The sequence below is a fragment of the Plecotus auritus genome (assembly GCF_963455305.1).
Source record: "Plecotus auritus genome assembly, chromosome: 4".
In the NCBI taxonomy this organism is placed as follows: domain Eukaryota; kingdom Metazoa; phylum Chordata; class Mammalia; order Chiroptera; family Vespertilionidae; genus Plecotus; species Plecotus auritus.
The window spans coordinates 139,372,815-139,398,246 of record NC_137775.1 but is presented as its reverse complement, the minus strand read 5'-3'; the positions used below and the strand labels follow the sequence as shown (position 1 = coordinate 139,398,246).

The 25,432-nt window shown below is 40.0% G+C and overlaps 1 protein-coding gene across 4 annotated transcripts in view; it reads left to right on the top strand.

Annotated features, from left to right (window-relative positions):
• Positions 1 to 25,432, top strand: part of TPK1 (thiamin pyrophosphokinase 1) — a 291,293-nt gene that overhangs the window by 43,216 nt on the left and 222,645 nt on the right. For all 4 annotated transcript variants that reach the window (XR_013960388.1, XR_013960389.1, XM_080664317.1 and 1 more), the window contains exon 3: positions 15,040 to 15,111. Coding sequence is in view for 2 of the 4 variants with exons in the window: in XM_080664317.1 (XP_080520443.1) it covers positions 15,040 to 15,111 (72 nt within the window). In the remaining 2 variants the exon portion in view is untranslated. The remainder of the gene's footprint in view (positions 1 to 15,039; positions 15,112 to 25,432) is intronic.

Below are 25,432 nucleotides of genomic sequence, written 5' to 3'. Positions count from 1 at the left end.
GATCTTTTTTTTATTCCAGATGAATTTTTTGAAAGTTCGTTCTAGGTCTGTGAAATATGTCGTTGGTATTTTAATGGGAAGTGCATTGAATCTATACATTGCTTTGGGTAGTATGGACATTTTGATGATGTTGATTCTACCAATCCATGAACATGGTATGTTCTTCCATCTGTTTACGTCTTCCTCTATCTCTTTTTTCAGTGTCCTATAGTTTTCTGCATATAGGTCTTTTACCTCCTTAGTTAAGTTTATTCCTAGGTATCTTAATTTTTTTGTTGCGATGGTAAATGGGATTGCGTTTTTAGTCTCTCTTTCTGTAAGTTCACTATTGGTGTATAGAAATATCATAGATTTATTGGTGTTAATTTTGTATCCTGCTACATTGCTGAATTCATTTATTAAGTCTAATAATTTTTTGATGGAGTCTTTAGGGTTTTCTATGTACAGTATCATGTCATCTGCGAATAAGGACAATTTTACTTCTTCTTTTCCAATTTGGATGCCTTTTATTTCTTCTTCTTGTCTAATTGCAATGGCTAATACTTCCAGTACTATGTCGAACAGAGTGGTGAGAGTGGGCATCCTGTTTTGTTTCTGTTGTTAGGGGAAATAGTTTTAGTTTTTACCCATTGAGTATGATGTTGGCTGTGGGTTTGTCATATATGGCTTTTATTATGTGAGGTATATGATCCTTCTATTCCCACCTTGCTGAGAGTTTTTATTAAGAAAGGGTGTTGGGCCGAAACCGGTTTGGCTCAGTGGATAGAGCGTCGGCCTGTGGACTGAAGGGTCCCGGGTTCGATTCCGGTCAAGGGCATGTACCTTGGTTGCGGGCATATCCCCGGTGGGGGGTGTGCAGGAGGCAGCTGATCGATGTTTCTCTCTCATCGATGTTTCTAACTCTCTATCCCTCTCCCTTCCTCTCTGTAAAAAATCAATAAAATATATATTTTAAAAAAATGTAATTAAGAAAGGGTGTTGGATTTTGTCAAATGCTTTTTCTGCATTATTTGGTATAACTGTGATTTTTATCTCTTAATTTGTTTATGTGATGTATCATGCTTATCGATTTGTGGATATTGTACCATCCTTGCATCCCCGGGATAAATCCTACTTGGTCATGGTGTATGATCTTTCTGATGTACTGGTGGATCCAATTTGCTAGAATTTTGTTGAGGATTTTGGCATCTATGTTCATGAGGGATATTGGCCTGTAGTTCCCTTTCATTGTGTTGTCTTTATCTGGTTTTGGTATTAGGGTGATGCTGGCTTCATAGGAGGAGCTTGGAAGTGTTCCTTCCTCTTGAATATTTTGGAATAGTCTGAGGAGGATAGGTTTTAGTTCTTCCTTGAATGTTTGGTAAAACTCCCCTGTGCAGCGGTCTGGCCCCAGGCTTTTGTTTGCTGGAAACTTTTTGATGACTGCTTCAATTTCTTCTGTGGTTAGCGGCCTATTGAGCTGTTTAGATTCTTCCTGATTGAGTTTTGGAAGGCTGCATTTTTCTAGGAATATGTCCATTTCCTCCATGTTGTCTAGTTCGTTGGAATAGAGTTGTTCATAGTATTTTTTAACAATCCTTTGTATTTCTGTGGTATCTGTTGTTATTTTGCCTCTTCCATTTCTGATTTTGTTTATTTGGGTCCTCTCTCTTTGCTTCTTGGTGAGTCTGGCTAGAGGTTCATCAATCTTGTTTATCCTTTCAAAGAACCAGCTCTAGGTTTCATTGATCTTTTGTTCAAAAGCTGTGGTTGCTAAAGAAATTCTCTAGTGAATGCTAATTAATCAGGAAATTTGAGAGCCATTTGTTAGCTTGAAATTGGACTTGGTGACCTAGCCAGTGTGGCTCATTTGGTTGGAGCATCATCCTGTGCACAGAAAGGTTGATGGTTTGATACCTGGTCAAGGCACATGTCTGGGTTTTGGGCATGATCCCCAAGAGGGAACCTACAGAAAGGAGCTGATGGAGGCTTTGCTCTCACATCAATGTTTGTTCCTCTTGCTCACTCTCCCTCTCTTTTCCTCTCTCTCTAAAATACCAATAAAAATATTTTTTAAGGTGGGGGTCTGTGGTTAGGGTGTTGAGATTAATTGGGGGAACTTATATGCATATATGCATAGCCCATGGACACAGACAATAGTGTGGTGAAGGCTTGGGAGGGGTGGGAGTGGGATGGAGGGGGTCAATGAGGGGAAAAAACCAACACAAAGGGGACATCTGTAACACTGAAGTGGGATTTTTGGACTGGAACACACGGTGTTCCCCTGGGCAGGATGGTTCCTGGGCTCTTTGTCCTACTAAGTCAAAGAATGAATCCACGGACAGAAGGCGGTATAGCAAAGGTGGAAATTGTATTGAAGAACAAGTACAGACTCCCACTGGGGAAGGGGAAAGAATCCCACAGCACAGGCTCCCATGTAGGGAGGGAGAAAGAGTCCTGCTGACTTCCTGTTCCCATGGTTTATAAAGGCTGCAGTTCCTGTGTCCTGATATCCCTTCTGATTGGTCAGTATTCCCTTTTGAATTGGTTACTATAGTAACTCCTGAGGTCAAAGGTCAAACAGGACATGTGATGCCCTCCTCCCTCATTGTTCTGTTCCTTCTGGACTTTCTTCCTCCTCCTTTATTTTGTAAATACTAGTATAGACCTTTTGGCTACTCCTATTTCCCTTGTCTTAAGTAAATTTAACTGCTGCCTCTCCCTTGTGTTATGGAAATGTAACTGTTGCTGCTTCCTTGTCTTATGGAAATGTAACTTCTCCCAGTCTCCCTTGACTTACGGAAATGCAACTGCACCTGGCTCCCTTGTGTTACAGAAAAGTACCCTTTTGCAGCTCTGTAGTCCTGTGTTTTCTTCCATGGACCCCCAATTCTAAAAATTCCCTAAACCTGCCTATATCCCCCTAAAATTCCTATTTCAATTCTTTCAACAATAAAAATGAATTTAAACTTTTTTAAAAAAAAAACAGAAGGAAAGGAAATTGTCCGTGGTGGGGTAGTGGCAGCATGAAAATTGGCAAACTTTCATGCTGAAAGTTTGAAATCACGGCTTCCCCCCACTACCCTTAGCCCTTTGGGCCAGTGGTTCACAGTGTAAATTTGCTAATGTTTATCACCCCATAATGCTATTGGTACTCTCTTACATTCTGATATGCTTCCTTTAAGGTATAGATGGAGGTGAAGTTTTAATCAGATTCATGGACATGTGCTCAGGAGATTAAAACCATTTTATATGGGTTCTGATAGGGAAAGGGGAGGAAAGAGTTTCTGTGTATTCTTGTGTGCTCCGTCCCATCCCCATATTATCTCCAAGTATGTATTTGGGTGTTGGGGCATAGTTCAGATGGAAACCTTCCAGGCATTTTCAACTCAATTATAAGCTTTATTGATTATTAACTGGCCTGTAAGTCTTTGGAGTGTTTCCTGCCCCTCTTGAGAATCAATGTCTGACTTTATAATGAATGCTATAGAAATAAAAAATTCAATTCAATTTGTAGCTGATTAAGAAATGGACTGTATGCATTAAGTTATCGATAGTACATTGAGCTTGTTGTGATGCAGGTGTTCCAGGGGTCTGGGGACTCAAAGGTCGGAGACACAAAGTGGGTTCTTGGCTTTGCTCAGGAAAGAAATTGAAGTGAGTCAGCATAGAGTTAAACATGAAAGAGACTTTATTAGTGAAGCAGTGAGAAAAGAGGAGGGCTGTTCTACAGACAGAACAGGCCCTCCTTAGTGGGATTTACTCATTTTATTGAGGCTCATTCAATGCAGGAATAGGGCATTCAATAAGGAGGAGGAATAGTGAGGACTTTTCTGGGAAATGGGTGGAGACTTCTTAGAAGAGTCCCTTTGACCATGTTGTGTTATTTATCCTCACCGGAGGATGTTTTTCCATTGATATTTAGAGACAGTGGAAAGGTGGGGGAGAGACAGAGAAACATCAAAGTGAGAGCAACACATCCATTGATTGCCTCCCAAACGCACCCCGACCAAGGCTGGGGATCTAGCCTGCAACTGAGGTCCATGCATTGACCCATATTGAACCAGGGACTCTATCTACTGAGCCAGACTGGCTAGAGCAGTGGTCGGCAAACTTATTAGTGAACAGAGCCGCAGTTTGTCGACCACTGGGCTAGAGCCTTGTGCTCTTACATGGGCTTTCCCTTTCTGATCATGGAGCCATGGGATGTGTTGCTTCGTATGCTGATGTATTACAATGAGTGTATAATGAAGGTGGGGTTACAACAAGGTAAAATGAGTCACCATGTTGGATTGATTTGGTCTTCAACTGGTTCTAAGCCATCAATTAATTGAGGGTTGGTCTTACTATCTCCTTGACAGTCCCTGTAGCCCTTGTTTGTTATAGTCCTTTCACCACATACCCTCAGTTGTGGTTTGTTTCTTACATAAAAAAAAAGTTCTAAAGTTGTGTTTCTGTTCATACAAGGCATGGTGACATTGGAAACAACTTTGTGAGACATTGAAAGTCTTGAAAATTATTTTGGAAGAAACTTAACCATAATTTTAGAGGGTTCTAAGTTTCTGTGCGTGTGTGTATGTTTAGATTTGGGGGTAACTGTTTTAGTGATGCAGGAAACAGCACAATGAATGTTTTTAAAGTTCAAGTTAGAAACAGTTATTTCATAAATCGCTTGTGCCAGAACCTGGGCTAAATATTGGAGCTAAAAAGGGATGAGTAAATTATTTTTTTCTACATGCCTAAAGTGTACAAACTTTTAAAATGAGGAGCATATAACTATTATTACCAGAAAGAGTTAAATACTCTGGTTATTAGGTGAGAATGATTAATAAATTTGCTCACAAATTCCTTTCTAGCCTCCTTTTAAAGACACTTTTAAATGTAGCACAGACTTGATTTAAGCATTTATATGATGCAAAGGCAAATACAAAAAAAAGTTACTGATTTCCCTCTCCCCTTCTCATTCTCTAAGGTAATTGGCTTTATCATGTTTCAGCGTTCTCTATGTTCATGTATGGTGGCTATTAATGAAGATAGTGTTCTAGGTGAGGAAAGAGTGAAAAGACAAATAGAAGGGGAATTGGGACATGGATGAATTCTTAAACGTAACACTGATTTATAAAAATACTACCCTAAGTTTTGGTGTTCTTTCCAACATATTTTATTGGAGGAAAACTCCACATTTTGTTCTTTAAAGTAGAGAGAGTTGCGTCTCCTTTGCTGTCCTGTTGTAAGTCCCTTTCCCTGGTCTTCTTAAAAATCACTTTAAAATCCACTCATTTAATTACCCTAAGTTACTTAATGATTTTGGGAGGAAAGAATGCTAGATAGTGTTTCACAAATTATCTGCTTTTAATTTTTACTTCGAAACCAAAATAACCTATTATTTTACTAAATTTTATTGTATTCTAATGTGGTATTTAAAGATTATTGGCCATCATCTTTTGGTGTGGGACACATTACCAGGGAATGGTTATTTTCTTTTCATTAGTTAAACTCTTATTTTGCTTTTTAAAAGTAATATAAGCACAGGCTAATACATTTACAATATATAAAAGATTAATATGTGAACAGTAATGCTGCCTTGTATTACTTGTATTTTGTGTTCCAGCTAAAAATTTTCCTCCTTGATAGATAGATATTCTTAGTATTTGTACAAATATATGAATATTTTTTAAATTTTTTAATTCACATGGCTTTGTAATATACTCATTAGTTTCCACCTTGCTTTTTTCCACTTGTTTTTATATGGAAGATGTTTCCTTATTAGATCATATAGAACTATTCTGTGTGGGTCATAGTATGATCCTATGCTAATGTGTTGTTTCCATTATCTTTCTATTAAAAACAAAACCTTTGCTTATAGACTATTTTGTGTTCATATATATATATATATTTTTTAATCTTTATTGTTCAGATTATTATAGATCTCCCTCTTTTTCCCCTCCACCCAGTTCCCACCCCACCCCAGGCCCTCGCCACCCCACTGTCCCCGACCATAGGTACTGCATACATGAATATAAGATCTTTTTCCAACCTCTTCCTGCACGCCCCCCACATCCCCTTCCCCCTGAGACTTGTCAGTCCGCTCCATTTCCATGCCCCTGATTCTATTCCATTCACCAGTTTATTCTTTTCATCAGATTTTTTATTCATTTGATATTTATTTATTTTTAAAATATATTTTATTGATTTTTTACAGTTAGGAAGGGAGAGGGGGAGAGAGTTAGAAACATCAATGAGAGAGAAACATCGATGAGCTGCCTCCTGCACACCCCCTACTGGGGATGTGCCTGCAACCAAAGTACGTGCCCTTGAACTGAATTGAACCTGGGACCTTCAGTCCGCAGGCCAACGCTCTATCCACTGAGCCAAACCGATTAAGGTTTCATTTATTTTTAGATTCACTTGTTGATAGATATGTATTTGTTGTCACTTCGTTGTTCATAATTTTTTATCTTTACCTTTTTCTTCTTCCTCTTCTTAAAGAATACCCTTTAGCATTTCATATAATACTGGTTTGGTTGTGATGAACTCCTTTAGCTCTTTCTTGTCTGTGAAGCTCTTTATCTGACCTTCAATTGTAAATGATAGCTTTGCTGGGTAGAGTAATCTTAGTTGTAGGTTCTTGCTATTTATCACTTTGAATATTTATTTCCACTCCCTTCTGGCCTGCATAGTTTCTGTTGAGAAATCAGCTGACAGTCATATGGGTACTCCCTTGTAGGTAACTTTTTCTCTTGCTGCTTTTAAGATTCTCTCTTTGTCTTTTGCCCTTGGCATTTTAATTATGATGTGTCTTGGTGTGGTCCTCTTTGGATTCCTCTTGTTTGGGGTTCTGTGCATTTCCAGGACTTGTAAGTCTATTTCTCTCACCAGATAGGGGAAGTTTTCTGTCATTATTTCTTCAAATAGGTTTTCCATATATTGCTCTCTCTCTTCTTCTGGCACCCCCATAATTCGTATGTTGGTACACTTAAAGTTGTCCCAGAGGCTTCTTATACTATCTTCATATTTTTGGATTCTTTTTTCTTTTTGCTCTTCTGTTTGGATGTCTTTTTCTTCTTCGTATTTCAAATCTTTGACTTGATTCTTGGGATCATCTAGTCTACTGTTGAATCTCTGTATTTTTATTTTATTTTATGGATTTTTTTTGTACAGAGAGGAAGGGAGAGGGATAGAGTTAGAAACATGATGAGAGAGAAACATCGATCAGCTGCCTCCTGCACACCTCCTACTGGGGATGTGCCCACAACCCAGGTACATGCCCTTGACCGGAATTGAACCTGGGACCTTTCAGTCCGCAGGCCAACGCTCTATCCACTGAGCCAAACCAGCTAGGGCTCTGTATATTATTCTTTATTTCAGTCAGTGTATGCTCAATTTCTGACTGGTCCTTTTCCATTTTTTTTTTTTTTTTGGCATTCTCACTAAGATCCTTGAAAGTCTCACTATGTTCCTCAGAGGTTTCTTGAAGATTCTTGAGTAACCTTATAACTGTAGTTTTGAGCTCTATATCCAGTAGTTTGCTTTTTTCCATTTCTTTCATTTGTGACGTGTTTCTTTGTCTCTGCATTTTGGTTGCTTCCCTATGTTTGTTTCTATGTATTGAGTAGCTGCTAAGTCTCCTTGAGTTGATAGAGTGGCCTTGTGTGGTAGGTGTCCTATAGGGCCCAGTGGCTCAGCCTCCCCAGTCACCTGATGTGGACACTCTTGGTGCACCCCTTTGTGGGCTGTGTGCACAGTCTTGTAGTTGAGCCTTGACTGCTGTTGGTATCACTGGGAGGAATTGACCTCCAGGCCAATTGGCTGTGAGGACCAGCTGTGTCTATAATGAAAGAGCTGCTGTGCAGGAGATACCCTTATGGGGCAGGACTTGCTTCAGTGTGTCTTTGGTGCTCACTGGGTCTCCCCCTTGAGTGTGTCACTTATGGATGTGAAGAGTTGTAATCTGGTATGGTCTCACACTGACCAATGGGTACATTGGCTCTTGGATCACCAAGGAGGTGCAAAGTCAGCCACTGCTTGGGGCCACCCAGCAGGAGCTACAGAGAGATCTGCAGATTCCTCCTCTTTGTATTGGGTTTGGAAGTGCCTGGACAAGGCCCAGCTGTGAAGCAAGGCAGACTGCTGCTGGTGCCAGCCTTGGGCCTTTTGATAGCTTTGGGGCTCCCTGACCCAGCTGCTGCCTGTTTGACAGGTTTAGGCTGAGGAAGGACAGGCCATTCATATGCAAAAGCTGCTGTGCACAGCTTGGGTGGGGTTGTAAATTGGGTAGGGCGGGTTGTCAGGGAATCTCCAGGATGGTGCAAACAGCAATGGCTGCCAGTCAACTCTGCACTGGGGAGTTCCCAGTGCAGGAACAATGACCTTTGTGAGCACCTCCGTCTGGAAGAAAGATGCCCCTGCGTTCCTGCTCTGATGCCAGACAGTGCAGTTTCTCCCTGTATGTGTCTGGGTCCCCCAGTATCTCACCGCACACTGGAGCTTAGACCAAGCTTGTATCTCCCTCCCGATTAAAAAAAGCGGCACACCCACATGCCAGCCTGTTCCATGCCTCTGCACATCCTACCAGTCTCAATACGCTTTCTTCTTTACCTCTCTTGTTGTAGTACTTCCACTCAGCCAGCTTTCCCGTGGTCCTGGATGATAGTTGTTCTGTATTTTAGTTGTAATTTTGATATGGTTGTGGTAGGCAGCAAGTACAGGTGTTAACCTATGCCGCCATTTTGGTTCTCTTGTGTTTTTATTATTTTATGAAAAAGAAAAAACAAAAGCAATAGTAGAGAGACTGACCTGTTCTGTTTACTTCGCCTGGACCTGGACCTGGACCTCAGAGGGCCAGTACAGTGCTGTGTTTCAGGTGCTTCCTCGTGGTCTGGTGCCAAAGCTCTGCCTACTGGTGTCACAAGTTCCTCTTTAATTCTCTAAAAAAGCCCACGGTGCCAAAGATAAAAGTGTTCACCTACCCTGAGTTTAGTAAGATTTCCTTCAGCGTGGGTTTGACTTTTGACATGATGGACTCCTGTGTGTGTGTGTGATCAAAATTCATAGTCCACAGTTATTTTGAATTTAAATCTACTATGTATTTTCTTCCTTTTTGTTCAGAAGTCCTTTGATCCAATGGTAGCTTGCTATCTAATCAGTGTTAGTTGAAGAAGGCAGTGGGGCGTGCTTAGTAAACTGCAATTCCAAATGTCACTTGTTTTCTCCCTACAAACTGTAGGTCTCATAGAACATCAGTCTGTGCTTTTAATATGTCTCAGTTTAGCTTAATTTGGGCTTATTTTGATTACAAATATTGGTATGACTCTTGAATCAAAATCCTATTTAAGGAATTTTTAAAAAGAAAAAAGAAGGTATCTGTATTGTTATTATTCATTCATAGAGTTGTTAAGTGTGAAGCCCCAAACCTTCAAAACTGACCCATCCCCAAAACACTTCTCACCATACTCAACTAAAGCCCAGTAGGAAGTCTAGAGAATCTATTAGAAGGGGAGTGTGTGCTGGCATGCTGAACCTTTGACCCTGCTGTTGCTGGGCAGTGAAAGGGATTCTGTACTTTTCCAGGTACTAAGAAGTGGGTTGAGGTTGCAGGAGTAGCTTAAAGATAAAAGGGAGGGCCTCTGTTCATTTCAGTAGCACTTGCCAAACCTTGATGTATTCTGCCTTCAGAAAACATTTTAAACAGGCTTTTCAAGTGTGAGCATTATGTGGGCCCAGCTGTTAACATGTCAAAACTGATGTGATGCCCTATAATTCTTTAGTCCCTTATGATGAACCCTTAGGGTTATGACATTACATCTACCGTTTGCTAGGCAGGGATTGATTTTTCTGACTGACAGGAAACACAGTTTATTGTGGCCCAGGTCACCTGAGCCTGGACAGCTGACAGAGCAGCTTTGAGGTGTCAGTGTGCCGAGATGAAGGACTCAGCTTCCTTCATTTGGGTTTTAGTGAGAATGTGTTTATTGGGAACAAGAATATAGCTAACCTTTACAAGGGTAAAGAAAATATTTCTTGGTACAGTCTTCTCCTTTTATGTCAAGAAAGACTCAAGACTTTGTGAGACTTAACCTCCCTCCCGTACACCCCCTATAACATTGTAAAATATAAAATGTTCTTTTTTTCTGAACTAACATTTATTCCTAGCATATGTGGATGCCTGTGAGAATTTATTGGGGCATTTTGTTTTCAGTGGCATAGTTTATATAATGTTAGGATTATCAAACTTGGACAGATCCATCACCATTGCATAATCAGATGTAATGCTCTTAGATGGAAATTGACTTAACCTTTCAAAATCTATTTACACTTCAACCTCAGTGGTTGAAAGACAATAACTAGATATGTGCTGGGTTTTCTAGGCTCAATGTTATATTAACATGAAATTTTTTTCTTTTTAAATAGGTAGATACCCACTTAGCTTGAAAAGGTCTAATCTATTCTCAAAGAAAATTTTTCCACACTAATTATATAGTTGGACTTCTGTGGACCATCTCCACTTCCTTTAGATTTTTCTTGAATTTATAATGATCAAAATATCATTTAATTATTTTAAGGCAAGATGATTGGTTTTTGTTGTTGTCTTTTCTAGTAGCCTTCCTGGAATATTTTGTATAATATTCATCTAAGAGATCCTGAGGGCTCCAGGATCTAGAAAAAAGGACATTCTGTTTTAATTCTGTGAGGAATTGTGGTGGGTATGGAACTATTTGTCCTCAGAAAACTTGGAGGGAGTCACTTGATTATTAAAGCAAGGAGCTGGAGTTAATTTGTTATAAATGGACATAAAGTCAGAATTAGAAGAACTGCTCAAAAATATTTATTGACTGCTTACTAGTATGTGGCATTTGCTATAGGCACTTGGCCCAGGAGCTTATGTTTTCCTGTAGGGAGTTAGGCATTAGAAAAAAGGATGAATGAACAAATTGATGATAGGTCACTAGAAAAAACAAATTGGGTCAAGAGTAAGTACTCTCATGGGGTGGAGGCATTACTGTTAAAGATAGGTTGGTCAAGGAAGCTGTATGGCAATCAACATTTGAGCAGAGACCTGAGGGTTTAGGTTGAGAGAGAAAGTAATGTGCTCACTGATTATGTGGCTATCTATAGTAGAAATGTTAAAGTTGGAATTGTTTTTGGTATATTTGAGGAGCCCAACAAGGAAGTCTGTGTGTGTGTGTGTGTGTGTGTGTGTGTGTGTGTGTGTGTGAGAGAGAGAGAGAGAGAGAGAGAGAGAGAGAGAGAGAAATGGGATCCTGTAAGGCCTTGTAAGTGATTTGTTATAAATTTGTGGCTTTTACTGATAAGGAAAGACTGTGGAGGGCTTTGAACAGAGAAATGCCATGGTCTGACTATAGTTTAACAAGATCCATTTGACTACTGAGAGGAGAACAGAGTTTAGGGGAGGTGAGTGTGGAAGTGAGGCTGATTAGAGGGCCTTATGGTAAAATCTAGAGATGGAAAATGTTCATGTGAATAGGTTATTAGTGGTGAAGTTGGTATTAGATTGTGAAGAATGGAAGGAGAAGGTTTAATTAGAGGAAGGATACCCAGGAGTTTCATTTTGGGCATGTTAAGTTTGAGATGTCTGTTACATATCCAAATGGAATTGTTGAATAAGCAACCAAACATATAGTTCTGGAGTTTAGGAAAAAAGCCCCAGGTTGGAGACAAGAATATGGAAGCCATTATTATCGACTAGAGGCCCGGTGCACGAAATTCATGCATGGGGTATGTGTGTGTGTCTTTGTCTGTGTGTGTCTGTGTCCCTCAGCCCAGCCTTCACCCTCTCCAATCTGGAACCCCTCGAGGGATGTCCAACTGCCCTCGCACAATCTAGGACTGTTGACTCCCAACCGCTCGCCTGCCTGCCTGCCTGATTGCCCCTAACCGCTTCTGCCTGCCAGCCTGATCACCCCTAATCACTCTCCTGCCAGCCTGATCGACGCCTAACTGCTCCCCGGCCGGCCCAGTTGCCCCTAACTGCCCTCCCCTGCTGGCCTGGTCACCCCCAACTGGCCTCCCCTGCAGGCCTGGTCCCCCTCCCCAACTGCCCTCTCTTGCTGGCTTGGTCTCCCCCAGCTTCCCTCCTCTGCTGGCCTGGTCACCCCTAACTGCCCTCCCTGCTGGCCTGATCACCCCCAAGTGCCCTCCCCTGCAGGCCTTGTCTCCCACAACTGCCCTCCCCTGCAGGCCTGCTCCCCCCCAACTGTCCTCCCCTGCAGGCCTGCCCCCCCAACTGCCTTCCCCTACAGGCCTGGTCCCCCCCAACTGCCTTCCCCTGCAGGCCTGGTCCCTCCCCACTGCTCTCCCCTGCAGGCCTGCCCCCCTCAATTGCCCTCCCCTGCAGGCCTGGTCCCCCCCAACTGTCCTCCCCTGCTGACTTGGTCTCCCCCAACTGCCCTCCTCTGCTGGCCCAGTCACCCCTAACTGCCCTCCCTGCTTGCCTGATCGCCCACAACTGCCCTCCCTTGCAGGCCTGGGTCCCCCCCTCAACTGCCCTCCCTTGCTGGCCTGGTCTCCTCCAACTGCCCTCACCTGCCAGCTTGGTCACCCCTAACTGCCCACAACTGCCCTCCCCTGCAGGCCATCTTGTGGCGGCCATCTTGTGTCCATATGAGGACAGCCATCTTTGACCACATGGGGTGGCCATCTTTATGTTGGAGTGATGGTCAATTTGCATATTACTCTTTTATTAGATAGGATGGTATTTAAAGCCATGAGTCTAGAGCAGGGGTGGGCAAACTTTTTGACTCGAGGGCCACAATGGGTTCTTAAACTGGACCGGAGGGCTGGAACAAAAGCATGGTTGGAGTGTTTGTGTGAACTAATATAAATTCAAAGTAAAGGAGCGGAGGGGAGAGCAAGAGAACCCTTCGCTCTTTCGGCTCCGCGGACCAGATAGAACAGTCGAACGGGTCGGATCCGGCCCACGGGCCGTAGTTTGCCCACGGCTGGTCTAGAGGGCTTTATTTTGGGAGTTGGTATAGACTGATATAGAAAAGGCCCAAGAATAGATCCTAGAGCACTCCTGCTATAGAAGTTGGGGATACTCCACATTTATTAAAAAATATTTATTGAGGGCTTTCTGCTCAGATGAGAAGTGAGTAGAAAAGGAGACTGAGAAGGAGCAGGCAGTCATATGAAGAAGTCAGGGGAAGAACATGATTCAAGAAGGAAGGGTGCAAAAAGTGATCTTCTGCTCTGTTATGCTACTGAGAAGTGTTGGCCAAGATGAGAATTGAAGTATAGCCATTGAATTGTACAATAGGAGGTCTTCGATGACCCAGACAAGAGTTATTTCCTGGAAGTGGTGGGATGAAACCTCATTGAAGTGAATTTTGCTGAAGATTGAAACCAAGAGATGGGATCTGAATATGATGAGGAATAGAATGAGCATCTAATTTATCATCTAAGCTGGGACAATTTGCCAGTGGAAGGGGGTGCCACTGGGATATATAAAATAGTTACTCTAGGTGGTGGGGATGGGGGTGGCAAGAGAGATTTTTGCAGAGAAGTATCTATTTATGTCTATGTTTACTTTCTCAGAAGCAATTTCTTATATGACTTACAAATTCTTAGTCTATTGGTAATTCAATTATTTAATAGACTTTGCTATGAAATATTTGTTCAGAGCTTTTTCATAGTTTTGCTTTGTCCACATGCAATTTATTTTCTCAAAGAATGAATTGACTTGACAGTTTTGATTTCCTAGTGCACACTTAAAAATATTCTCATAAACATAGAAGTTTTGCAATATGAAAATGAAACTCCACACCCGAGAATTTTCATTACTTAATTGAAATACTTTTAGGAATGAGAGATTCATAATAATGGTTTTTGGTCCTCTAACAAAATAGGTATTTTATGTATAATGACTGGCATGTGTTTGGCTAATATCGATTTTATTTGAGTTTCAGTATTTTTTTAAACAGAGATCATAAAGCCTTGATAAATTGCTAATGGATTTCAGTCAAACTTTTTCTATTGTAAATTGTGCTTCATTTCATTGTATTTTCATGTAGAGTACTGGTCTTTAATCTTTTTTTTTTTATCTCTATCAGTAAAAAGTAAAAAGCAAATCATTTGTTTATTTATAAAAATTACAAATAATTTTGGCTATACATATTTTTTCACAAAACAGCAATTTAAAAGGGCAAGATAAAGTTGAACAGTATTTTTAAAATAATGCTGCTATTTATGATAGCTTTCCACAATCATTAGTAAATAGTTTCAGGTGCCAGGTTCTCAACTTTGGTTACCCATTAGACTCTCTTAAAGATGCTTTTAAAAAGTTATGATGCACAGGCTTAATTTGGGAACATCGATCAGAATTTCTAGGGAAGCAGATTGGCTTTTGTCTTTTTTAAAATCAATGACTGATATGCAATGAGGTTGAGATCTACTACTGTATATACTTAAGGGTACATTTATCATTTCTGGTAATTATATAAATCTAAAGTTCTTACCTTTTTATAGCCTATCTTCCTTCCTTTCTTTCTTCCTTTCCTCCCTCCCTTTTCCATCCCTCCTTCCACTAAGTTCTTGTCAATGCTGGCTAGATTGTGTTTGGAGCTTGTTAAGAGCCACCTCTAGGAAGTACAGATGATCATTGCTGCCATTTTCCTGTATGATTATGCTTTGACAGAATTTGTACTATCTTTAATATGTGTAGAAAAAATATTTTCAAATTACTCAGCCATTTTGTGAAGATTTGTTTATTAAAAATCTACAAGTTTACTGGGCACTGGTAAACTGCCAGAAAAGACCCTTACCCAATTGTTTTTATAATAAATTGCTTTTGTAATTCCTTTTTTACAATAAACTTTTTATGCTAAATATAGTAATGTGATGGACATATTGAATATGCTAGGTACAGTTCATCAATGGTGTCTTTTAAAATTAAGATATGAGAAAAAATAAGAGTATCAGAAATTAGCTGTGGTTGAAATTTAGCTCTATGTAGACTGAAAATCTGGACTAGTAGAGTATGATTCCAGATGCAAATGAGGACAAAAGAGACCCAGTTATTTACTTCTTTTTTTTCCCCCATAGGAAATTTGAAATACTGCCTTGTGATATTGAATCAGCCTTTGGACAAAAGTTTTCGTCATCTTTGGAGCAAAGGTAATCTTAATTAGTGTGTATATTTCTTTGTTTTCTTACTGTATTTGGGATTGATTAACATTGACTGTTATATATTCTGGAACCTAAATACTGTTTAATAGCAAAAAGTAGATTCATAATAAGGTGATTTAATTATTGTTTTATCAGAAAATCCCTTATTGCTTCTCTGTTAACTCATTTATATATGTCATTTCTTAGCATGGGACCCCCAAGAGAATTACAAAGTAGTATCACTCAGTGTATTACAGCACTACTGTGTGGATGTTAATCCTGAGTTCTTAATAACTATTTATTCAAGTATAAGCATTTTTGGCACAGTGACAACAAAAAGCATCCACAAATCTCATTCTTCCAATAATGTTATCTGCAGTGATCCGTTTTGCAAAATAAAAAATGAAGACATGTTACCAGTATATTAGAATCTGTAGGGATGCTGAAAAATATAGTTAAAAATAGAATAGTTTCACATAATTAATACTTCTGTGAGGTTTCATGTAAGAAACTGGCTTTATTGACTTTTTTCTTTATTCTTTAACTTTTATAGCATTAAGTCTAGGCTAGAAAATAATGTCTTAATTTTAAAAGACATCATGAAATCTTGAGTTGTTTTTTATTTTGATTTTCAAAGGGATACTTCTGGTAAATTATCAGTGTAGGTTTTTCACCGAATTATAGATAAACTGAATAATTTGATTCTTGATATATTGATATTGATGCATATTCTTGATCCTCTCATCTTTGCAGAATTTTTTAGTATTCTCAACAGTAAGGTTATCTGTTTCAGAATGCAAACCTATCCTATCTAATAAAAGAGTAATATGCAAATTGACCATACCTCTGCTACACCCACAAGCCATGCCCACCAGCCAATCAGGAGTCAGTATGCAAATTAACCCAACCAAGATTGCTGCAGCCACAGAGGGAGCAGGAGGCTTGGGTTTCCCTGGCAATGGAGGAAGCCAAGCTTTCCGCACACCCTGGCTGGCCCAGGCCTCCACTCAAGGCTACAAAGTTTCAATTATAGAAGATAAATAAATCCCAGATACCAGGGCCTCCGCTTGGGTCGCCGGGGGGTGTGGCTGGCCTGCAAACCACCACAGGCCCCTCGCCCAGGCCGCCCCACGCCCCTAGGGAACCCCCACCCTGATCCGGGACACCCTTCAGGGCAAACCACCCAGCCCCCACCCGTGCACCAGGCCTCTATCCTATCTAATAAAAGAGTAATATGCAAATTGACCGTCACTCCAACACACAAGATGGCCACCACAAGATGGCCAGCAGGGGAGGGCAGTTGGGAGGGACCAGGCCTGCAAGGGAGGGCAGTTGGCGGCAATCAAGCCTGCAGGGGAGGGTAGTTAGGGGTGACCAGGCCTGCAGGGGAGGGCAGTTAGGGGCAAACAGGCTGTCAGGGGAGCAGTTAGGCATCAATCAGGCTGGCAGGAAGAAGCGGTTAGGGGCAATCAGTAAAGCAGGCATGCAAGCAGTTGGGAGCCAGCAGTCCTGGATTGTGAGAAGGATGTCCGACTGCCCATTTAGGATCAGGCCTAAACGGGCGGTCGGACATCCCTCAAGGGAGCCCAGATTGGAGAGGGTGCAGGCTGGGCTGAGGGACACACACCCCCGTGCACGAATTTCATGCACCGGGCCTCTAATTATTAATAAGCTTAATCTGTGATGCTAGGGGGAATAAATTATTACACATTTTGTATAATAAATTTTCTTGTCCAATGTGATTATAACAAAAACTCTTACTATTCTAAATTTAGCCCATCTTTCAGTTAGTCAACGAAAGTTTTCACATTGTATTTGTACTAACATTGTCCTCAAAGTTGGAAAATTATTTAGCCCTAGCCAGTTTGGCTCAGTAGCTAGAGTGTTGGCTTGCAAACTGAAGGGTCCCAGGTTTGATTCCTGTCAAGGGCACATGCCCGGGTTGCAGTAGGAGGCATGCAGGAGGTAGCCAGTCAGTGATTCTATCTCATCATTGATCTTCTATCTCTCCCTTCGTCTCTGAAATCAATAAAAATATTTATATTTTAAAAAGTTGGAAAATTTAACTACTAGAGGCCTGGTGCACGACATTCGTACTCTGGGTGTGGAGGTCCCTCAGCCCGGCCTGCGCCCTCTTGCAGTCTGGGACCCCTTGGTGGACATCCCCCGAGGGGTCCTTAGTGCTGTTGTGGAGGCGGGAGAGGCTCCTGCCACTGCTGCTGTACTCGCCAGCCATGAGCCCAGCTTCTGGCTGAGTGGTGTGCCCCCTTTGGGAGCACACTGACCACCAGGGGGCAGCTCTTACATTTGGCATCTGCCCCCTGGTGGTCAGTGTGCGTCATAGCGACGGGTTGTTCTCTGGTCGATTTGCATATTAGGATTTTATTATATAGGATGATTTATCTTTCACTGCACTTACTGCTTACTTACTTGTAATTAGGTAATTATTTGGGTGCTGTAAGGGTGTAAAGTCTTTTTTGTCACTTTATCTCTAGTGCCTAGTCTATTCTTGGTACATAATTGCTTACTAATTACAATAAATGAATGAGTGCATTTAATATGTTCCTATTGCTAATAGATACCAAAGTACTATAAGTACATTCTTTTTTTTTTTTAATATATTTTATTGATATTTCACAGAGAGGAAGGGAGAGGGATAGAGAGTTAGAAACATCGATGAGAGAGAAACATCGATCAGCTGCCTCCTGCACACCTCCCACTGAGGATGTGCCCGCAACCCAGGTACATGCCCTTGACCGGAATCGAACCCGGGACCTTTCAGTCCGCAGGCCGACGCTCTATCCACTGAGCCAAACCGGTTTCGGCTAAGTACATTCTTTTTATCTGAACTTATTATATCAGGGTCTATTACATTTTTAGGAAAGTGTGTGAACAGCTTTGTTTTATTGCAAACGTAATAAATAGATAAAATAATCATTGATAGGATCTTTTGGAAACCTTAGAGAATAAAACTACATCTTAAGAAGTCTCATATTGGGGGTGTGAAGGGTTCTATTTTGCACAAGGTATGAAATGATGTAGATTTTTTTAACTAACTGAAGTTCCTCATTTTTCTTAATTTTTCTATAGAGAATTTGATTTGAAAAATTCCCATGCCTGATGGATACCAACTAATCATTTGATTGCCATAAAAAATGATCACTTGGTCAAACTACAAGGTGTCCCCCAAAAATGTGTACACATGTTGAATAATTATAAAGTCAGTGTTTATTAACATATAGTTCGTTTTCAAAATTTAAAATAATTCACAGAAATGAATAACTTTTTTCATTAATGCCTGTTTTCAAACCAATGACCATTTTGGTCCAGGAATTGCTGATAATGCAAAGCAATGGAATCACAAATATCAAGAATCATTTCATTCAGTATATGTGTGCCCTCAACTGTTGCCAGTTTTGTACTTTAAACTTTAACTTTTATGTATCCCCATAAAAAAATGTCTAGTGGCGCTTTAGAATAAATTTTCTTTGTTCAAAGCTTAGTCTGGCTTCACCCATTATTTCAAATCAGTTAAACCTGAAAAGGAGTGAAAATTAAGTGAGTTATCAGCTGTTAATGTGTGTATACATTTTTTGGGACACCCTAAGTATACATGGAGAGAAGGAAAGATAGCAGATGTGCTGAAATGGCTATATAATTCTCATTTCCAAAAGAACTTTTCTTTAGGTTATTGAAATGTTAAGTGCTTTCATATACACCTCTACGATAATTCTTGGCCACATCATTATAAAAAGCAGATCTGTTAATAAATACTAAGGAAAGTGGAACGGCGTTTTTGTGATTCTCATAACAGAAGCTGTGATGTTATGTTTGTGTTGCTTCTCTTCTAAGCAAAGGTTTTTTTGTTTTGTTTTGTTTTCATTTCTTCCAAGAGAGGCCTAGCAAAAGTATGAGACTGCTTTGTGGTTTGGGATTTCAGCAAGTACGTAAGTGAAGGCTGGAGGCTGCCATGCCGGTCCCTCTAGCTCAGACGTGCAACTTTTTTTGTAACTTCTGTTCCATGGATATGAAAACTGTGAAGAGCAGACAACGGGTGAAAGCTGGGCTGTTAAAACACAGAAAATTTTGAAGGCTGCTGTGCAGTATAAGTCTCTCATATTTACAATCGGTAGTTTAACTTGAACCTGTGCCAAGGACTCTGTTGAGTAGGTATTTCCTGGGATTTGTTTCAGGAGAAAGACTACTTGAAGGTTTATTTTATTTTAGTTTCTTCCTACAATGCTTAATTGACATGTTTTGAAATTTAGTTTAAATGGGATTTAAATTACGAAAGTTTTTAAATGTATTTTCTCTTAAATACCTCATGAAGTCTCAGTGATTTTCTTGGTGAGATGATTGGCATTTGTGAATGGATATTGCCCTTAGATTTCTTAACCTATGATTTTTTTAACAAAAAGCTTTCACTTCCAGCAAATGTCTTTCTTACCCTGAAATATGTGATAAGTGAAAAAAAATAGGGATGTTTATGTTTGAACAGCTCTGCTTATTTCTTGTTGTAGGTCAGTTTTTCTCAGCTTGGGGTCACCAGGCTTACCAGGGTCCTCAGAGATAGTGGGAGAGATCACGAAGTTACATAAAGCTGAAATACAAAAAAAAAAAAAAAAAAAAGAAAAGAAAAAGAAATATGAATCCTAACAGATATTCATTTACCTGGGCTAAGGTTACATGGACTAACCATATATCAGGTTTCTAGAAGTTGGGCTTCTCAGAGTATATCCTCATTTTTAACTTGAATTCACAGCCTTTCCCTATCTCTTCCACAGGACTCACAGAACAGAGGTGACCATGTTCATTAGATTATGATTCCATTATCAAATTATGTTAATGACAGGTGTTTGTCTTCAGTGTGACCCTTTTTTTCCTTTAATAAGGAATCATTTTTCCTTGCTTGATTTCTTCCTTTTTCAGTTCTCTGGTAACCAACCTTAAGATCATACCAGGGTATAGGCAACACACTCTGGTTCCCTTTGGATGAGGCTTAAGTCATAAAATATTGGATCAATCAAGCAAGTTTTACAGTTAAAGGGAGACATGTGTCACAGTTCATGAACTGAAATATAATCATGGTCTATGGATTTATAATGTTAGTGTTCCCTTCTGTTCTGTTTGTAATTGATGGATACCTGTCAGTGCCCTTCTGTGTGAGGGGTGGGTGAGCAGCTGGGGACATAACTATGGGCTCTCAGTTATGGCCAGAATTTAGAGTTGAGGATGCCCAGTGCAGTCTGTTTCTGATGAAGGCATAAGATGTGGCTCTTCAAGCCACAAGTCCCTAGAATGAACTTGCTCTATTCCTGTTTCTTAATAGCTGAACTTATTGTAGTATTTGATTAATTGAATCTCCTTTGCTCACTTCTATATGCTTTTCTTTCTTTAAACAAAAACACCTTACCCAAATAAAGCTTTTTTAATAGGATTGTGACTTGCCCCATTAATTACACTGATCTCATGTAATGATAGTGTTGCCATCAGATTTAACTTTTAAATGAAGGAGAGATCTGTTGTAAAGGAGTTTGCTTCAATAGTAGTTTGGTTGTGCTGACCCTTTCCCTCCTACACTATGCACCTAGGTCTCTGTAAGCCTTTTCTTAAACTGATTTTTTAAAGTTTAGCTCAATCAAAGTTAGCAAGTTTATATTGAAGAAAGTTGTTTTATGTTTCCTTTTTTATTTCCATTTCTCAATTCTGTAAGACCTCTTTACCTCACTTCTGGCATCCAGTATGTTTATTCTTATTAAAATAAGAGAAATTGGGTACCTGCCATTTTTATGTATATATTGGTTGAGTTGATTTGGCCTGCTTTAGAATGCTTGGGATCAGTCAATATTTTAATCCTATTAAATCTATTTGTGTACATCATCCCTGTTAGAGGAATTTCAAGGGAACGGTGTTTGGACAGTCACCTTGTAATTTAGAGACCACCTCAAAGCTACTCCTAAAGCTGACTCTGGAAGGGCTAGTCAGGGTCCACTTTTTTTCTTTTTAAGAATATGTTTCTAATACAGTGTTTTCTCTGGCCTCATCTTCCACTGCTACCCCTTCCTATATACTTAATGACAGATAGAGAACTGCTTTTTTTTTTTGCCAAAAATAGGTTTATATTCATTTTGAAAATTTCCACTTGTCCTTTTAAGTCCAGCTCAATGCTGCCTCTTGTGAAGGGAGGCTTCCCTGGCTTGACCAGGTAGAGGTAGATTTTCTCCTTAGTATTTCTTTTGTGTTCCTATCACTGATGAAGGTCACCTTCTGCCTCTTTGAGGATAAGCTTCTGGAGAATAGATATATAGTAGAGTGCTTAGGTGAAGGTGTTTTCTTTTAATTCCTGGGAGACTAGCTTGGGGTTAGGTACCGTAGGTCATCTTGGCAATTGCCGAAGGTCAGTATCTACATTAGACACTTTCTAGATCCTGGAAATCATCTTGGTTTGATGTGAATCAGTTGGCAGCAGAAAGCTCTCTCTCTCTCTCTCTCTCTCTCTCTCTTCCCCCCCCCACTCCCTTTGCTCCCCCTCTCCTCTCCCCCAGGTTTTTCTCTGGTCCTCAGACTAGGTTGGGTCCCTTTGTATTTCTGCTAACTTAAACTCTATCACTTATTTTTTCCCCTTTACTCGATGACTCCCATATGCTTATTTGATATTTCTTGGTACAACCTATAAGAACTGATATTTTTATTAATGTGTCCTTCTTTCCTCATAGCTCATGTGCAAGCATGTATTCCTTTTTTGACTCTATGGGTTATATGACTTTGACAGTTGAAGTGCTAATATCAGTGTCATTAGAATATATCCTGTGTTCATTAAGGTATTATGGTAAGGTGCATCTTTTATTATATAGAGGAATATAAAATTATTCAATTTAGCAGTATCCTTATCTTCTAATATTACTGTCTAAAGAGCTACCAAATCAGCACTACTTTGGTCATTTTCTGTCCTAGTATTTTACAGAACTTATGCTTTGAACACATTTAAGTGAACATAGAGCCAAAGCTCTGATGAGCAATTTGCATACTTGGTTCTGGTCCATTAAGCAAAACCAGTTTCATATGAGCTGTAGTCCCTGTAAATAAGGCTGGAAGAGAAGATTGTACCAGTCATGCAGAAACATTTTGGGACTATGAAAAAAGCATTTAAATATGTAAGACATTTTAATATATTAGAGGCAAAGAACAAAATATATATTGTTTGATATGAGACCAGAGACACATTCTGCTACTCCATCCCCAAGATGATGGTGCACTTCTATTGAATCAGATCTTTTATGATGCTGGGCATTATGATACAAATATTGCTAGAGAGTGATGACCTCTGTGTCACTTTCTTTCCCAGGTTCACTCCTAAGCCTTTGTGTTGTGTTTTGTTTTGTTTTAGTCGTCACAGTATTATAGGGTGATTAGGGAATTGCACCACAATTTCAAGTACTTTATATTTGAAATGCATTTACAAATTTTCTGCTATATTTCGTAATTCCATGAGATTTTATATGAGTTGTTGCACGTGATATTCTAAACGAGAAAAGTCACTTTTAAGTATCAAGTTTCACAACATTACATTTTCTAATGTGTTTACTGAGAGGTAAAAAAATCCATTATTTTTTAAAAAAAAATATTTTTATTTATTTCAGAAAGGAAGGGAGAGGTAGAGAGAGATAGAAACATCAATGAGGAGAGAGAATAATTAATTGGCTGCCTCCTGCATGCCCCCTACTAGGGATCGAGCCACAACCTGAGCATGTGCCCTTAACTGGAATTGAACCCTGGACTCTTCAGTCCCCAGGCCAATGCTCTATCCATTGAGCCAAACCTGCTAGGGCTATTTTGTTTTTTAATACACACACACACACACACACACACACACACATATATATATATATATATATATATATATATGTATATGTATATATTAGCATTGTCTGTGTCAAACAATGTACAAGGACTGGGATGTCAGTGAGAAAGTCACAGGCCCTATTCTTAAAGTGTTTACAATCTAATGTCTGATGTATACTGTCACATTTTATATATGTATTATAATATTCCCTGCAGTTAGAAGTCTATTATTGTTATGGACTGAGTTGTTTTCACCCCAAATCATATGTTAAAGCCCTAAACACCAAGTGACAATATTTGGATGGCACCTTCAGAGAGGTAATTTAGTTACATGGAGTCATAGGGTGGGGTCCTAATGCAATAGGACTGATGTCCTTGTAAGAGAGATGTCAGGGTGGCACTCTCTGAGAAAGGCCATGTGAGAAGGCAGCCATCTTGTAAGCTAAGGAGAGAGGCCTCAGGAGAGACCAGCCCTGCTGATACCTTTATCTTGAATTTCTGGACTCGAGAACTGTGAGAAAATAAATTTCTGTTGTTTGTCTCCCAGGTCTGTGGTATTTTGTAAGCCCTAGCAAACTAATACTGTTATATTCTCAACTTCTTGGCAAGTTGAGAATTGTTCAGTCCTCTCTTCTCCATAAAATAGCATTGATCTCAAAGGCCCATTTTATTTGTAAGTCTGGTGCCAGGTATTATTATAGGCAGTCTTGGTCTTACCTTGGTACGCTGTAGCTCCAGTCACTTATGATAAGCATTGAACTTCCCTTGATTTAATGCTATAGCCTGAGGCTGATATTGGTCCCCCTTTGTTTATTTTATTTATTTATTTATTTTTATTAATTTCTTTATTGATTAAGGTATCACATATTTGTCTTCATCCCCCCATTCCCATCCCAAACCCCTCCCCACCCATGCCCCCACCCCCCTGTTGTCCATGACCACTGGTTAGGCTTATATGCATGCATACAAGTCCTTTGGTTGATCTCTACCCCTTACCCCCACCCTCCCCTACCTTCCCTCTGAGGTTTGACAGTCTGATCGATGCTTCCCTGTCTCCGGGTCCGTTTTCATTCATCAGTTTATGTTGTTCATTATTTCCCCTAGATGAGTGAGATCATGTGATACTAGAAATACACTTATAAGAACCGAAAATGAGACAAGCAATAATGGCTATGCTGAGAGGCAAATGAATCAGTCTGTAGTGAGTTTCTTTCTGGGCCAACAGTTCTTTTGAGTCCCAATTTCAATGTCAAACAGTTCCTTATGTGTACATGTCAGCAATGATATTTCATTTCTGGATGGTGGACAAATGGTGGTAATGTAGGCCTGACCCTCTCTGGTTTGGTCCTGGACAACCTGCAGCGACGCACAGCTGCTGACTGCTAGTATGGCAAGGCGTCGTCAGCATCTTCCATCTCTGGACTGTTTCTCTTCTGTCTTCATGGCTGGAGCAGTCCTGTCAATTTCTCTCTGTTGCAGGAATCCACATGGTCTTGGAGTTGTTTTCTGAAAATATACAAACATATTCTCGACCAAAAGTTAATAAAGGAATCTTTTCTATAAATTTGACTTGGGATCCTTTTTCATTGTTTGCCCAAACGATTTTCCTTTGGCTTGTTTTGACACCATGTGTGTTTTTCATGGGTGTCTTGCTGTTAGCATTACAAATGAAAGCTAATTTTCTAAAGTAAAAATTTTCTAGATGTAATTTACTTACAGGATATTTTTCCTTACATGATATTCTTCTACTATCCCCCCTTTTTTGATTTAAATATTAGGAGGCTTTTGGAAATTTTATAATGTAGTCTTGATAGCTCTTAAATTTTAATTTTTTGCACTAAAATATGACTGCTTTAGGTTCATTACATGTTATGCAATTTTACCATGAGATGAACTAACAATAAAAATTTTAGTTAACACTTTAGGAACAGCTTTTTGTCCAGTTCCATTAATTTTTCTAGAATATTCACTTATTTCACTTAGCCAATTTAAATTAGCCTGAGAACTTGACTACTATTTTACTGTCAAATTTAATACTCTAACAACAATCTTATTTTACCCTGTAAATATTAGTGGAAAGGATTATTTGCCTTCTTGAGTAGGTGCTGAGCATTCCTGGTGCTAGGCTGGATTTAGATATCAAACATCCACTTCCCTACACCATGGGTACAAGACAACTCAAACAAGTCTTGTTGCAGTGAGAGGGCAGCTGCTGTCAGCCAAGTCTCTGTCTGTTACCTGGGTCCCGATTTGAGCTGGGCATGGGAAGCGAAGCAGCCATGGGGGCAGGAGACCTCCCTCAGAAGGGGTGAGGGTTCAGGCCCCTGCAAAGTTGGGGGGGTGAGGGTCTGTGCCCCACCTCTGTTGACCCCTAAGTTCTTTCCTATGGCCCCTCTGCGACTGTGCCTGTCTTAGGTTGTTCCTTCCCTGAGGAATCTTACCCGTCTCTGGCTAACCAGCCATCCTCCGGGGCCAAGCAGGGTGATGT